The sequence below is a fragment of the Balaenoptera physalus genome, assembly GCF_965194825.1.
Source record: "Balaenoptera physalus genome assembly, chromosome: 9".
Taxonomy (NCBI): domain Eukaryota; kingdom Metazoa; phylum Chordata; class Mammalia; order Artiodactyla; family Balaenopteridae; genus Balaenoptera; species Balaenoptera physalus.
The window spans coordinates 30,530,066-30,544,670 of NC_138888.1; the positions used below are offsets into that span (position 1 = coordinate 30,530,066).

At 41.0% G+C, this 14,605-nt stretch overlaps 1 protein-coding gene across 13 annotated transcripts in view; it reads left to right on the forward strand.

Annotated features, from left to right (window-relative positions):
- The window catches only part of SLC18B1 (solute carrier family 18 member B1), a 32,648-nt gene extending 20,308 nt beyond the window's left edge, over positions 1–12,340 (forward strand). For 11 of the 13 annotated variants that reach the window (XM_082474798.1, XM_082474797.1, XM_082474808.1 and 8 more), the window contains 8 exons: positions 2,218–2,354; positions 5,069–5,170; positions 6,827–6,918; positions 8,777–8,872; positions 10,573–10,647; positions 11,348–11,441; positions 11,538–11,590; positions 11,817–12,340. In XM_082474798.1, coding sequence (XP_082330924.1) covers positions 2,218–2,354; positions 5,069–5,170; positions 6,827–6,918; positions 8,777–8,872; positions 10,573–10,647; positions 11,348–11,441; positions 11,538–11,590; positions 11,817–11,883 — 716 coding nt within the window. In that variant the 3' untranslated portion in view covers positions 11,884–12,340. The remainder of the gene's footprint in view (positions 1–2,217; positions 2,355–5,068; positions 5,171–6,826; positions 6,919–8,776; positions 8,873–10,572; positions 10,648–11,347; positions 11,442–11,537; positions 11,591–11,816) is intronic. The other 2 variants (XM_082474802.1, XM_082474803.1) reach the window with 2 other exon arrangements.
- Positions 12,341–14,605: the final 2,265 nt, after the last annotated feature.

Here is a 14,605-nt window from a genome sequence, read left to right on the forward strand (position 1 = left end):
GGTGTATGGGCTCAGTAGCTGTGGTGCATGGGCTTAGCTGCTCCGCAGCATGTGGGATCTTCCCGGACCAGGGCTCGAACCCATGTCCCCTGCGTTGGCAGGCGGATTCTTAACCACTGCGCCACGAGGGAAGCCCATCCTGTATGTTCTTATTGCGATAATCCCCTTTCCCACTTTGGATTTAGAGAAAGGGACCATTTATGCCATAATAATTTTGTCTTATACCATACATCCATAATACCTTCTATATGCACAATAAATGTAGTTGATTACAGTTGATCTTTTATCATTTATATTTTAAAGGTGACTAATAAACATCTGTAATATACAATCCAAAATCCACACCCAGTGAAGTCTCCCTGCTGGCACTGCCACACTGAGCCGCAAGGGGGTGCCTATCCCCGTTCTAAGTCCAATCTGTAGTTAAACGTCCTAGGCTGGGCTCACAATTGGTTCATCATTGAATATTTGGCTAATAATTAAGAAACTAACACCACAGTTTAACTTTATCCCTCATATTCTGACAAAGTCCAAGTGTAGTACTTAAAATAGTTGAACCACACTTTATGCTTTTTTGGTACTTTGCTCCCTACTGGATCATTATTCACCAAGAATTTATTGAATAATGAACTGTGGTGGGTGCTTTTGGAGAAACGAGGATATGTCAGTGCTGATTTGGCCCTCAGAGAGCTTCCTGACCTGGCTCAGTGCACAGTCTCCTAACCCGTCCCCCTGTCTCCATTTCCCAGGAGACCACAGAGGGGTCTCTTTAAACCACAGATCTGGTTCTCAGTCTTTGTTTGAAGTGTCTAGTGATTTCCCGGGCTTCTTAGCCTATTTTACAAGTGCTGCATAATCTTATCACTACATTCTTCTACAATGTGATCTCTCCTCCCTACCCTCCAATCTCCGTCCTCCACCTTTGCTTCTGTTCTTTCATTTCCTCAAACAGAATCGTTTTCCCTCACTTCTGAGTCTTGGAATGAGCCATTCCTGGATAATATGCCTGGATTATTCTTTCCTCCTTCTTTGCTTGTTCATCTCAAGCTCCTCTTTTAGGCAGCAACTTAGATATTACTACTTTTGGAAATTCTTTCCTAAACAGCTTTCCCTGTTTTTTTAAGGCAACCCTCTCATATGCTCCAATCCATACCCTCCTAGCTCCATCCTAGCTCTCTCCACGCCTTACTGTATCTTCTCTGTGAGGTCAGGGTCTGGGTTTGTCTCCTTTGCCTTTGTCTGCCCAGCATTTTACATGGTATCTGACTCAGCATAGATTTTGTTCAGTAAATTAGTTGGAAGATAGGAAAGTCATCAAACAGTAGAAGACCACATAAAATGAAATACAGTTTAAGTGCTAAATTACATGGTATAGATTAGAAGTGCAGTAGGAAGCAGAGGTAAAATTTGTGGCGTAATTAGGGTCACAGCCAGACGTTACAGAGTGAACAGAACTTGAAAAATTAGCAGGGGAAAAAGAAGGGAGTTGTAGGATATGATTGGCGGCTTGGAAACAATCATTCCTGGTGCTTGGGACGGTGCAGAAGTTGTGTTGCTGTTGGAATGGCGGGACATGAGGTTGCTGTTCAACTGACCTTTACTGCCAAATGGAATGTACACATGATTCAGTAGCATCTCATTCTTTTTTTTTTTGGCCGTACCACACGGCATGCAGGATCTTAGTTCCCTGACCAGGGATCGAACCCATGCCCCCGGCAGTGGAAGCAGGGAGTCCTAACCACTGGGCTGCCAGGGAAGTCCCGAGCATCCCTTTCAATCCAGTGTTTTTTCTTACAAGCAGAAAAAAATTGTTTTGTATTCTTTGATTAACTCAGATTCCTCCTCAGCACACACACATTGTTCCCTGATAAAGCGTCTGGCTTTTCCTATGCACCAAATCAAACTTTACATATTCTCTATCCCATCTGGGAAGGCCTCACTGACTTCTAGGTTATGACCCGTAACCAAGACTGCTTCTTCTCCTCACACTCTGATTCCAGTTGATTCTTTTTGAATTAGAGAAATTATTTTTAAGAACACTGAAATGGCCTCTAGGTTTGAATAACCTATATGCAAATTTTAGGCAAACTCAAAAGTGTGGTTATTTTGATTACTGGATAAAGGTGACCTTACCAATTTTACTTTTCAAAATAGATTGAAAGATAAAGTTAAGCAATTTTCATTACTCTCATTTCTTTTTTTATTTTTACCCCACAGAGTCTGATCCAGGGAAACACTCATTCTGGAAACTCATCATTTTACCCAAGGTTGCCTTTATATCCTTCGTCATTACCTCACTCAGCTCAGGTTTTGGCTTCCTTGATCCTACGCTGTCCCTCTTTGTTTTGGAGAAGGTGAGTAGCCTGGTGATGCAGACCTCCGCATTGTAGCGGGTGGACATAATTGCTTGCTCTCGGGCCCTGCTTGATGGAAAGTCCTGGGAGTGGCTTCAAGAAGGAGGCAGAATGAGAGCTACTCACCAAGACAGCCTGTACCTTCCCTCTGTGACATCCCTATAACTAGGGGTCTGATTTGGTGTAAATGAAAGAAGCCTTTCATCTGGTCTCCTTTTTCCAAGGCCTTGCTCGAATCATTGTAGCTCTGGCTTGGGCAACATCCTGGCTGCTTAATAAGATACTTTCCTCTGTTTTGATTCCAGTGAGGCATTTGGGGTACTTAGTGGCTCATTTAATGTGAGGTGTCCCTTCTTTTCTAACAGATCCCCTCTGGGTCCATTTACTTTTTAGTCTATTGCGTACATATTCAAAAGACTGTGGGCTATATTAATCTGAGATGGGAGAAAGGAACCAAGAATCTCTCTCCATCTGTTTAATGCTGAAAATTATATACTGAATTTTAAAGTTTGATGTTATAGCAATTTGTTCTTAGATATTTTTGAAAAAAGATTATTAATAAATAATGCAATAAATTACTAAGTCTGATAGTTAATTATACTGGAGAATTAATCTGTGTTTATAAAGACAGAAATCTACTAGCTGCAGTCCATACTCACTTTATTTGAGGCCCTAGAATGAAAAAAACACTGTTACCAGAAACACAGCCCCTTCAAGTCAGTAAAGACAGTTTTGGGTATTTCACAGGTAAACTTGGGGACTGTTATTTTAGTGCCAGACCCAAGTTTTGGAAAATAATATAATATCACACTTAAGAAGTGAGCATCTATGAGGTAATGCATAAGAAAAATACTTTGTGTTTATGGTGACACATTCCATTCACATTATCAACAACGTGTCTCTTTTTTTAAAAAATAAATTTATTTATTTATTATTTATTTTTGGCTGCATTGGGTCTTCATTGCTGCACGCGGCTTTCTCTAGTTGCGGTGAGCAGGGGCTACTCTTCGTTGTGGTGCGCGGGCTTCTCATTGCAGTGGCTTCTCTTGTTGCGGAACTCAGGCTCTAGCTGTGTGGGCTTCAGTAGTTGTGGCACATGGGCTCAGTAGTTGTGGCCCATGGGCTCTAGAGCACAGGCTCAGTAGTTCTGGCGCACAGGCTTAGTTGCTCTGCGATACATGGGATCTTCCTGGACCAGGGCTCGAACCCGTGTCCCCTGCACTGGCAGGCGGATTCTTAACCACTGAACAACCAGGGAAGCCCAACAACATGTCTCTTTAAGTCATTTTTCTGTCCTTTTAAGAAGTGTGTCCAAACAATGAAAAAAAAAATTTGTAACCAGTCTCTCATAAACCCAAGTTGCTCGTGTCTAACTTATAAAAAACTCTTTAGAAATGTACTTTCTGGTTTTTCTATCACATTTTTGTTCCTGTTGCCCTTCTTCTGCCTTCTTAACAGTTTTTTGTATTGGCTGTTTGCTGTCCAGTTGCTCAGCCTTTTAGGGAAGAAGGGTTCCACCCTGTCTCCCCCCTGTTGTAAAATCAGAAGAGGACATTTCTGACTTTTGTATCTTGCTACTGTCTTTAAAGGGCTGATTTTTAGCTTGAGTTATGTCATTAAAATTATTCAAGCATATACTGATGTATAAATAGATCTCATGGGCTTAATTAAGGATTAGTTAAGGAAATTAAGGAAAATGAGAACAACTCAGATAACCAAGAAAGGCATTTATATCATGTTGGTAACAGTAACAGTAGCAGAGTTATGAGGTGGCTTACTACTTTAGAAGCCTTTTAAAATGTGTCATACCATCTAATTCTTTAATTAGAAATTAATATCTCTTTGAGATGGATAGAACAGATATTATTGTCAGTGTTTTTCACACCAGTGCACTTCAGTCTGCGAGCAATGAGCATCACCTGGGATTTTTGTAGAAATGCACATTCTCAGGCCTCATCCCAGACTCTTTTGAATCAGAAATTCTAGGGCTGGCGTCCAAGAACCTCTTATAACAAGTTCTCCGGACTTCTCTGGTGGCGCAGTGGTTAAGAATCCGCCTGCCAATGCAGGGGACACGGGTTTGAGCCCTGGTCCGGGAAGATCCCACATGCCGCGGAGCAACTAAGCCCGTGTGCCACAACTACTGAGCCTGCGCTCTAGAGCCTACGAGCCACAACTACTGAGCCCATGTGCCACAACTACTGAAGCCCACACAGCTAGAGCCTGAGTTCCGCAACAAGAGAAGCCACTGCAATGAGAAGCCCACGCACCGCAAGGAAGAGTAGCCCCCGCTCGCAGCAACTAGAGAAAGCTCATACGCAGCAACGAAGACCCAGTGCGGCCAAAAATAAATAAATAAATTTATTTTTAAAAAACCCACAAGTACTCTAGGTAATTTTTTGTGCATACTAACGTCTGCAAAGCACTGATTGACATGTAAAAGTGCTATAATTCATAGAAGGATAATTATACTATATTTAATGTCAAATGCTACAAATCAAAAACATCCAGGACTTCTGACCTGTGGTTAGGTTTTTTCCCCTATAGAGAAAAAGTAATCCGTTTATAAGAGTAAGGCAAAAATTAGGAAGGATGCTGTTAGTAGTAGCCTCATGGCAGATAGTAAGAGCTGAAGAAATGGTAGAAGGAAAAGATAGATATTTATTGAAAAAATGACTTAACCATGTAACTTTAACACAGGATTTCTTCTACAGTTTAATTTACCAGCTGGATATGTGGGACTGGTATTCCTGGGTTTGGCGCTATCCTATGCCATTTCTTCACCACTGGTGGGCCTACTCAGTGATAAAATGCCAGTATGTATACTTCATCGATAGTTAAGAGTTACTTTTGTATGTCTAGACTGGTGGTTGTCCAACTGTACTTCCTGAACTCTAGAGGTCCATTGATTAGAATTAACATATTCAGTTTTTAAGAAATTTCATCTTTATTGAGGTATGGTTGACAAATAAAATTGTAAGATATTTAAAGTATACATCATGGTGATATGGTATACATACACCCTGAGAAAGGATTCCCTCCACCTGGTTAATTAATGTATCCATCACCACAGTTACCTTTTTGGGGAGGTGGAGAGCAGTGAGAACATTTAAATTTTAATATATTCAATTTTTTTAGCTGATGGAGAGGTTCCAGTGTGAGGCTCAGTATGTGCCAACCTGCCATCACCCTGAACAGATTCACTTTTTTTTTTTTTTTTTAAAGATCTTATGTGGCCAATTTACTAGTTTTTATTTATTTATTTATTTATTTATTTATTTACGGCTGTGTTGGGTCTTCGTTTCTGTGCGAGGGCTTTCTCTAGTTGCGGCAAGTGGGGGCCACTCTTCATCGCAGTGCACGGGCCTCTCATTATCGTGGCCTCTCTTGTTGCGGAGCACAGGCTCCAGACGCGCAGGCTCAGTAATTGTGGTTCACGGGCTCAGTTGCTCCACAGCATGTGGGATCTTCCCAGACCAGGGCTCGAACCCGTGTCCCCTGCATTGGCAGGCAGATTCTCAACCACTGCACCACCAGGGAAGCCCCAGATTCACTTTTTAATTGCTTCATCTGGGAGAAGAGGAGTCTTAACGCTAAAACTGTTGAAAAACTCTTGATTTAGACTTTCTAAAGGAAAAAGTTCCCTTGATGCAAAAAAGTGGTTTGACCTTAATAATTAGGGCAGAGCCCCAAAAGTAGTTAGGACTTGACCAAGTTGAGAGGATAGAATTTAGTTTTTCTGTGGGAGTGAAAGGATTGGTCGTGTAAATATGCATCAGTTATCCCATCGCCATCCTGACAGAAAATCCTTTCCATTCTCCTTTAACTAGGTCTAAGCCGTTCAGTCCAGATGACTAGTACACAGAGCTAGTACTGTTAGCCAGGTCTCAAGCTTCTATGACTTGAGTGCTTATTTTTGTGTTTCCCCTCTTAATTAGATGTGGGTATATATTTATGAAGACCTATTACATGGAGATTACTTGGTAGTCCAGGTGGAAAAAAGCAAGTGTCTTAAACAGCGTTTGTAACTTAGTTTTAAGGCATAGCCTTATATAACTGAACAGATATCGTACCCCTATAATTTTTAGCCTGCGTTTGAGTAGTTTATAAGGAAACATTTTATTTGGTACTTTTTAATAATGTGAATTTTCTAGATAGTGCATCTACTTGGTCATTCCTTGTGGTGACTGCTTTTTAAATTGTTATATTTGGAACAGTTTATCATGTGCAAAATCTACCATACACTCCCTTTCCATGGAATACTTGTCCTTTGCTCAACCCCTGTCTTGGGGGATATTGCACTTGCTTTTGTGTTTACCATCTACCTGTTTTCTCTTACATGTAAAATTTTGTTTTCTCCAATGTATTTGGATTTTTTAATATCACGACTTGTGTTCTTCAGTGATTTCTTTATTTTCCTAAATTATGGAAGATCTTTACCTCTAAGAGTTTCTGTGGACTTTCTTTACCAGCACCTAAGGAAATGGCTTCTCGTTTTTGGAAACTTAATCACAGCAGGGTGCTACATGTTCTTAGGACCTGCCCCATTCTTGCACATTAAGAGGTAATTTTTTTTCTTCTTTTGAATTTGTGGCAAAATAACATTAGGAATTATTTTAAAAATTTTTGGTGTAACACTGATATGCTTAGTATCTTTGAATCTTATTTAAATAATTACCAGATTTAGGACTATATTGAATTGTTTGTTTTACTGACAGTATTACTGGATGCTAGCAGTAGTCTAGGCAAACAGGAATGCATAAAATCTGAATCAAATTATAAAAATGCTTATATTCCCTTTGTATTTCAATTGCACATTTGTACTTTGTTTAATTTTTTAAAAATTTATTATTTATTTTTGGCTACGTTGGGTCTTCGTTGCTGCGCGCGGGCTTTCTCTAGTTGTGGCGAGCATGGGCTACTCTCTGTTGCAGTGTGTGGGCATCTCCTTGCGGTGGCTTCTCTGTTGCGGAGCACGGGCTCTAGGCGCGCGGGCTTCAGTAGTTGTGGCACACGGGCTCAGTAGTTGTGGCTCGTGGGCTCTAGAGCTTAGGCTCAGTAGTTGTGGCGCACGGGCTTAGTTGCTCTGCGTCATGTGGGATCTTCCCGGACCAGGCCTCGAACCCGTGTCCCCTGCATTGGCAGGCGGATTCTTACCCACTGCTCCACCAGGGACGTCCTGTACTTTATTTTAAAAGTAGCATTTGTTAATCTACCTTTAGCTGATAGTTCTTAGAATATACTTTTGTTTTTTCTATTCCTTCTTGCCCCTTGAGGAGGGAACTAAATCTTTTTTGTTTCTGTATCATCCTTAGCATATGGTAGCTGCTTAATAAAGCTTGTTTATTATAATTTATTTGCTAAAATAAAGTGAGCTACTTAGAGCTTTTTAGGTACCTCTGGGACAAAACATGATATGGAAAAAGGAATGATTTCAGAGTCTTTCAGATTTGGGTTTGTATTTGGGCTTTGCCCCTCCCTTGGTATGTGAACTTGAGCAAATCATTTAACTTCCAAGAGCCTCAGTTTTCTTATCCACCAAAAATGCCGATAAGAGTACTGTTGAAATAATTTTCTAGGCTCAAGATAGAGTGACTCCAGCCCAGGGTGCCATGTCAGCAAACCAAAACTTAGAAAACTTTCATGTCCCTGTAAATGCTCCTCTTGACCAGAAAAGCAGTCTATCCAGTCACCCAGTCACCCCCAAACGCCAAGCCACCAACTGTGGGCCGCTCACCCCAAACAAGATGGACTGTGTAGCCCCAGACAATCAGATATTATCTGTTTTTCTCTTCCTTGCTTTTTTTTTTCCTTATCCTGTAAAAGCTTCCTGCCTTCCATCCCATTTTTCAGTTCTCCAAAATGAGACCATCCACTTCATGAAGTGTTAAATAAAGTTTGTTTGTATTACCTAGATTGTCTTCCTTAATCATTTTTAACAGACTTACATGGCAGGGTTGCTGCAAGGATTCAGTAGAATAATGGATATGAAGTAACTGACGTAGGGCCCGACATGGAACACATAGCAGGTTCCTGTCACTTCCTTTACCATTTTCCTTCTGTGCCATTTTTCAGTCAGTGGAATTTCAAAGCCAAGTGCTTGAAGGAGCAACATTAACATTGACATTTTAACCAACTTTGAAAGGCTTTTACATGGTGATAAGAAGGCAGGTTGACTCTAGGCATGTGACATGTGTGACCAAAGATATTGGGATAGCAGGATAAATTGATCGTTTTCCCCCCTCAAAAATGTAAGGAGTTAAAAGATGCTTTCACTGAACAAAATGGGATCAGATGGGGATAAGAACCAGACTAGTCATGTCATCTGTGAAACGAACTTCTCTGAGATCCTGCCTGCCCTCCTTGGTGTGAAGCTTTGTTGTCTCTTTAAATGTTAATTTTTCTCCAAAACTCTCTTGCAGTCAGCTCTGGTTGTTGGTGCTGATACTAGTCATAAATGGTATCTCTGCTGGAATGAGTTTAATTCCAGCTTTCCCGGAGATTCTCAGTTGTGCACAGTAAGTTACTTCCATGGCTTGAAGAACTGTATTGTGATTAGCAATAAACATCACAAGCTTTCTTGAATTTCTCAATTTTGTAGGATGTTGGATATTTTTTTTACAATACTAAACCTTCATGATTTCATGTCATGCAATATTGTGATATAAATAGTATAAGCAAAAATACAATAATATAAATGATAACATATAGTAATATTAATACAATGATAGGTAAAATGGGTTGTGGATAGAGGCTCGTCTTAGTTTACGCCTCGGTATAGGTATACTTCTAAAAAGCCAAAGCATATATATGTATAAGTGAAGCACTTTGCCGTACAGTAGAAATTAGCACAACATTGTAAATCAACTATACTTCAATAAATTAAAAAAAAAAAAAGCCAAAGCACAGTGGGAAGCCCTCAGCATCATTTCCCTCTCATAGAGGAGGTCCACACAAGGGCACAGAGTGACCAGGTAAATGGATTCTAGTATCAATTCCAATGTGTGGGTTTTTCCTCCCTCACACCACCAAGCTGGGTGTCCTGCAGTTCAACTAATTCTGACACTATTTACCGGGAGATAACATCAGATCCCACAGGTTAAGGGCTCAGTCCCACAAGAGTGCCCTCTGCTTCAGATGCCAATTTCAAGTGCAGGTTGTTACCTATGTTTCTGACCGACTGGCTGTAAATCAGAGGTTCCAACGACCCCCTCCGTGGGTTCTCTTCATTTGCTAGAGCAACTCATAGATCTTAGGAAACCAGTTCACTCACTAGCTACTGGCTTACTGCAAAGGATATTAAAGGATACAGATCAGCAGTCAGATGACAAGATATATAGGGCGATAAGGTCCCAAGCAACAGAGCCCTGTCCTTGTGGAGTTTGGGGCCCAGCTCGGTGGCACGTGGAAGCATTCTGGCTTCCCAAGCTGGAAGCTTTCTGAACTCAGTCCTTTTGGGTTTTTATGGAAGCATCACTACATATGCATGGCTGATTAAATCATTGGCCATTGACAGTTGATTCAACCTCCACCCCCTCTCTCTATGGGGGGAGGGATGTGTGGGGCTGAAAGTTCCAAGCCTGTAATCACGTGTTGGTTCTCCAGGCAACGTGGGTGCTAGTCCCAAAGTCATCTCATTAACATAACAAAAGACACTTTTTTTTTTTATGGCTTTCATCACTTAAGAAATTCCACGGATTTTAGGAGCTCTGTGCCAGAAATGGGGAAGAAGACCAAGTGTATCTTTGTCACTTGGCCATCAGTCTTTTGTTTAGTAGGCATAATGATGAAGAACACAAAGTGATCTTGAGCAGGGAGAATACTGATGGCTCTGCTGTTGTCAGTTCAACAAGTCTCAAAGGAATAAGGAGCTGCCTCTGTATTTTCTAAAGGTTGCCCATCGTTCTCTCTACATGTTCATCTCATTTGAAGAATTTCTTAGTTAATTATATACTTTAATAAACATTTAATGCAAGTGGGTCGTGATTCTTAATATTGTATCCTATATATGCAGTAGAAGTATTTTTAGAAAACCCTGGAGGAAATATTACTATAGTGATATCTTCAAATGAGATTAGCTTTTTATTTTAGAAATGGAGTGTTCTTGCTGTTGGGTTTATCCAGATTATCCCTGGTTTATTTTTATACCATACACTATTCTTTTGTTTCACGCAGGTTTCCCTTTTAACCACAGACACACTCTTGTTTCTCTTTGCAGTGAAAATGGATTTGAAGAAGGATTAAGTACCTTGGGACTGGTGTCAGGTCTCTTTGGTGCATTGTGGTCAGTTGGGTGAGTAGCTATTGAATTTCATTCACACCTGTAAGTTGGAAAATGCTATCTCCAGTTTACAGATGAAGAAATTCAGACACTGAGAGGTCAGATGAGTTGCCAGAAGGCACATAATTCACTTAGGGGAGAGCTGCAGTTCTAATCCAGCTGTCTGACTTCAAGATCAATGGTTATACCAGCAGTTTTAATACATAATCAAAATGGTCTCATATACTTTGTCTTATTTAAGTGATATTTTAAAGTTCCTTTAACAGGAGCCTGTCTCAGTTTTGAAAATGTATTCATTTATTCATTCATTTGTGTATTTATTTTTAACTCTCTACTATATACCAGAGGGATAACTGTATGCTGCCCATGTAGCTATCATCAATAAGTATGTACTGAGTTGTTTTAAATACAAATACCTAGAAGAGTAGAGAGAATAATATAAAGGTTCTTTTGAATGCATATCATCTTTTAAAATTTTTCATATAAGGCATCAACTTTTCAGAAGCAGTTATAATTTTAGGATTGTTTAAAAATTTTAAGCAATCATCATTATCAGGTAGAATTATTTTCTTAAACCTAATGCTCTGTCCAGGAATTGGCTTTTTTCGTTAGCGTTTATAGTTTCAATATAATGAATTGAAGCGGTCATGCAGCCTATAAGGAGTAATGTTTTTTTTTGCACTGTAATCCTCTTTCTTCTTTTCATTGTTAGTGCTTTTCTAGGACCAACGCTGGGGGGATTTCTGTATGAGAAAATTGGTTTTGAATGGGCAGCTGCTCTACAGGGTCTCTGGGCTCTGACAAGTGTAAGTAATTAGTCTTTTACTTTCATTTTCCTTATGTTTATGGAGAAATGTGACTTGGATAATTGACAGTAACCAGTACCTTTCATTGTGTTAAAGGGACTAGTGATGGGCTTGTTTTATCTATTGGAGCATTCAAGGAGAAGAAGGAGGTATGGTCAACGCTTGAGTTTTTTTTCTCCTTTAAAAGTTGGCTTGTGGGAGTGGGAAAAAAACACCATTTTACATCCGTTCTTCCACCCTGGAGATTTCTGGGCACTCTGAGCCTCATCACTTGATAGACACGTTTACGGAAAAAGTTGGATAGAGATGTAGGTACTGAGGTTTTTTTTTAAGGTGAGAAATACTGAGGTTGGCCTCTTCTTTCCTTCCACGTAGATCTAAACTTCAAAATATCCTCGGCACAGAGGAGGAACGGACTGCTCTCTTGCCTGATGAAACGTAGCCCTACGTTAGGAATCCCTACTGGTACGGGGCTGGGAGATGGATGCTCCTGGCCTTGAACTTCATTGCTGGAAGGATTTTCCTAATTTTTACACACAAAACTCCATGAACTCCACACCAGCATCCTGAAATTGTTAACATAGTTTTGGATGATCCTGTGTTGGGCTGCACATACTGTTGTCCTGAAGAGCTGGCCTGCTGAACCAGCCATATTTGAAACCTTAAGTATGCGAAGAGTTGTTGAAAATCAACAAAAGTTTTTGGTTTTGAGTGACCAGACTTGGCCCTGAGGCTGTTACTGACTCTAGGTGTCCTGTTTCCTCTGTTTACTTTTTATTCTGAGGGCACTGATTCTGTGACTGTACCCCTTTTATTAACAGGGAAAGAAATGAATTGATTTGATATGCTTAAAAATAATATAAAGATAACTCAAAATATACAGAATAATTACTGTGAAATCAGTTTTTAAAATATTTGCTTTCTCTGTGTCCTAAGATTTTTTTGTTTTTGTTCAAAAGGCAAAATTCCAGCCTACCATGGAAAAACTCTATTGCATACCCTGGCCATCAGCTCTTCTAAAACTTTTGTTTGTGTGAAAGATACAAGAATAATATTACTTAACACTTCCAATTTTGTAATATGCTGTGAATTAGGATCTGGATTTATACATAATGCTTGGTATAATATTATTCATTTCCCTTAATGTCTCTGTTTTAGTTCTATCATTTTTAAAAAAAAAAACATACTCCCAATAGATGTATCCCATTCCCAGAGCAAGTGAGCCCACAGGAATGCTTGTTCTATGTTAGGGAAGGGGTTCCTCTCACTTCATGTAAAATCCATGCTGTTGTTTGAAGTGAGTGAATCTCTGCTGTGCAACTCTCATACCTCCTGATCCATTTTCATGGTGTAGTAGCCCCATTTACCCACCCACCCCCCTTTTTAGTAGAAGAAATGTTTTTTATCTATTTATTAATTCAAAAATATTTATTGAATGCCTTCTCTGAATTGACATTGTGCTTGATCTTACAGATTTAGCTGTGATCAAGATAAACAGAGTCTAGTCTTTATGGAACTAATATTCCAGTGGAAGGGACAAGCAAGAAATAAATACCAGAATCTCTAGTTATCTTGCAGAGATGCTCCGATGAAAAACAAAAACAAAAACACAAACCTGGTGATATGAAAGAGTAATCGGCTGGAGCTGATTAGGTGTGAGGAGCCTCGTTTAGATAAGGCCTTGAACTGAGCTCTGAAGGGTGAGAACGAGGCAGCCATTCTGAGGGGAGAGCCCTCCCTAGCATGTGCAAAACGGCTTGACATGGTCAAAGAGAAGGCCGTGGCCCACATGGCTGGAGTCTAGTAAACAGAGGAATTTGGGCAGGGGAGAGGAGCCGGCTTTTGAATGGAGGATTCTAGAATTTGATTCATATTTCAGGAAGGTCATTGTGTTTACATGGCCAAGGTGAGTGGGGATGTGGATTACCAGGGGTGGAGGGAGATCTTTGGAAGCTTTGAGAGAGACATTAATGGTTTGGATCAGGAAGGTGGTGCTAAAGTAGAGAAAAGGATGTGTTTGGAAGTAGAACCAACAGGGTTTGCTGATGATGGACAGAGAAGGGGAGGGAAATTCAGGAAGACTCCTAGGATTTGGCTTGAGGGCATGGGTGGCCAGCTGGTGCCTCTCAGTGCAATGGGGAAGAATGGGAGAGAAACAGATCTGGAAGAGGCACATTAAACCATGCCCTTTCACACCACCGTAAGGAAAAAAATAAAATTTAGAGGATCACAATACCCAGGTTGGAGAAGATGGACAGCAGCTGGACCACGGACTGTTTCGGAAGACTGTTTGGCATTAATTCCCAAAACTGAATACTCACAGTTCCCATGAACTCTTCACTCTCCTCCTGCCCCAAGTCCCTTCGCCCTGAGAGCTCTAGAGGCTGGTCCCTTGCCTGCCAAGCACAAGTGGCCTGTCACCCGCTTACTGGAGCGGCACCAGGACGAGTGTGACCCCAGCCCCCTGCACTCGTGTGCACTGCGGAAAGGGCCAGGCCTCGATTTCCCGGGTTAAATCGTCCTGGCTCCTCTCCAGGGCTTTCCTTCCTTGGGCGCAGGATGCAGGCTAATGCGGGGCCGCCCCTCCTCCGCCCAGTGGCCGAGGATGCCGCCGAATGCCTGTAGTTCCCATTTGTACCACGTGGGGCCGCTATTAAAGCACCGCGGGGATCCAGCAGCTCAAAGCCGGGCCGTGGCGCCCGAGCTCGCACCGCTCGCACCCGGCGTCCCGGCGTCCCGGCGTCCCGGCGTCACTCAGGACTGTCAGCCTATTACCGTTACCAGGGCTGTTGACTGTTGAGACTAGTTCAAGGTCAACGCAAAGATTCCAGGCTTACTGGCTAGAGAACTTTTTGTTCCCCCTCCCAACACGCCGCTGTCAGTACCTACTGTGGATACCAGTGTATTTAAAGCCGCTTTGTACAAAAACAACTTTGCCCCTTCCTCATTTTATGATTTTGAAGTATTAAGATAAATGACAAAAAAAAAGTTAAAAATATGAGAAACAATAGCAGAACTTTGAACCTTTTGAAACCAAAAGGTAGGTCAAAATTATCAGAGGAAATCTGTGTGTTTATATTTATATATATTTATATTCATCTGAATGTAACAAAGTGCCCAGTTTAAAAGCACTTTTTAAAAATGAGACTGAATGTAGAATACAA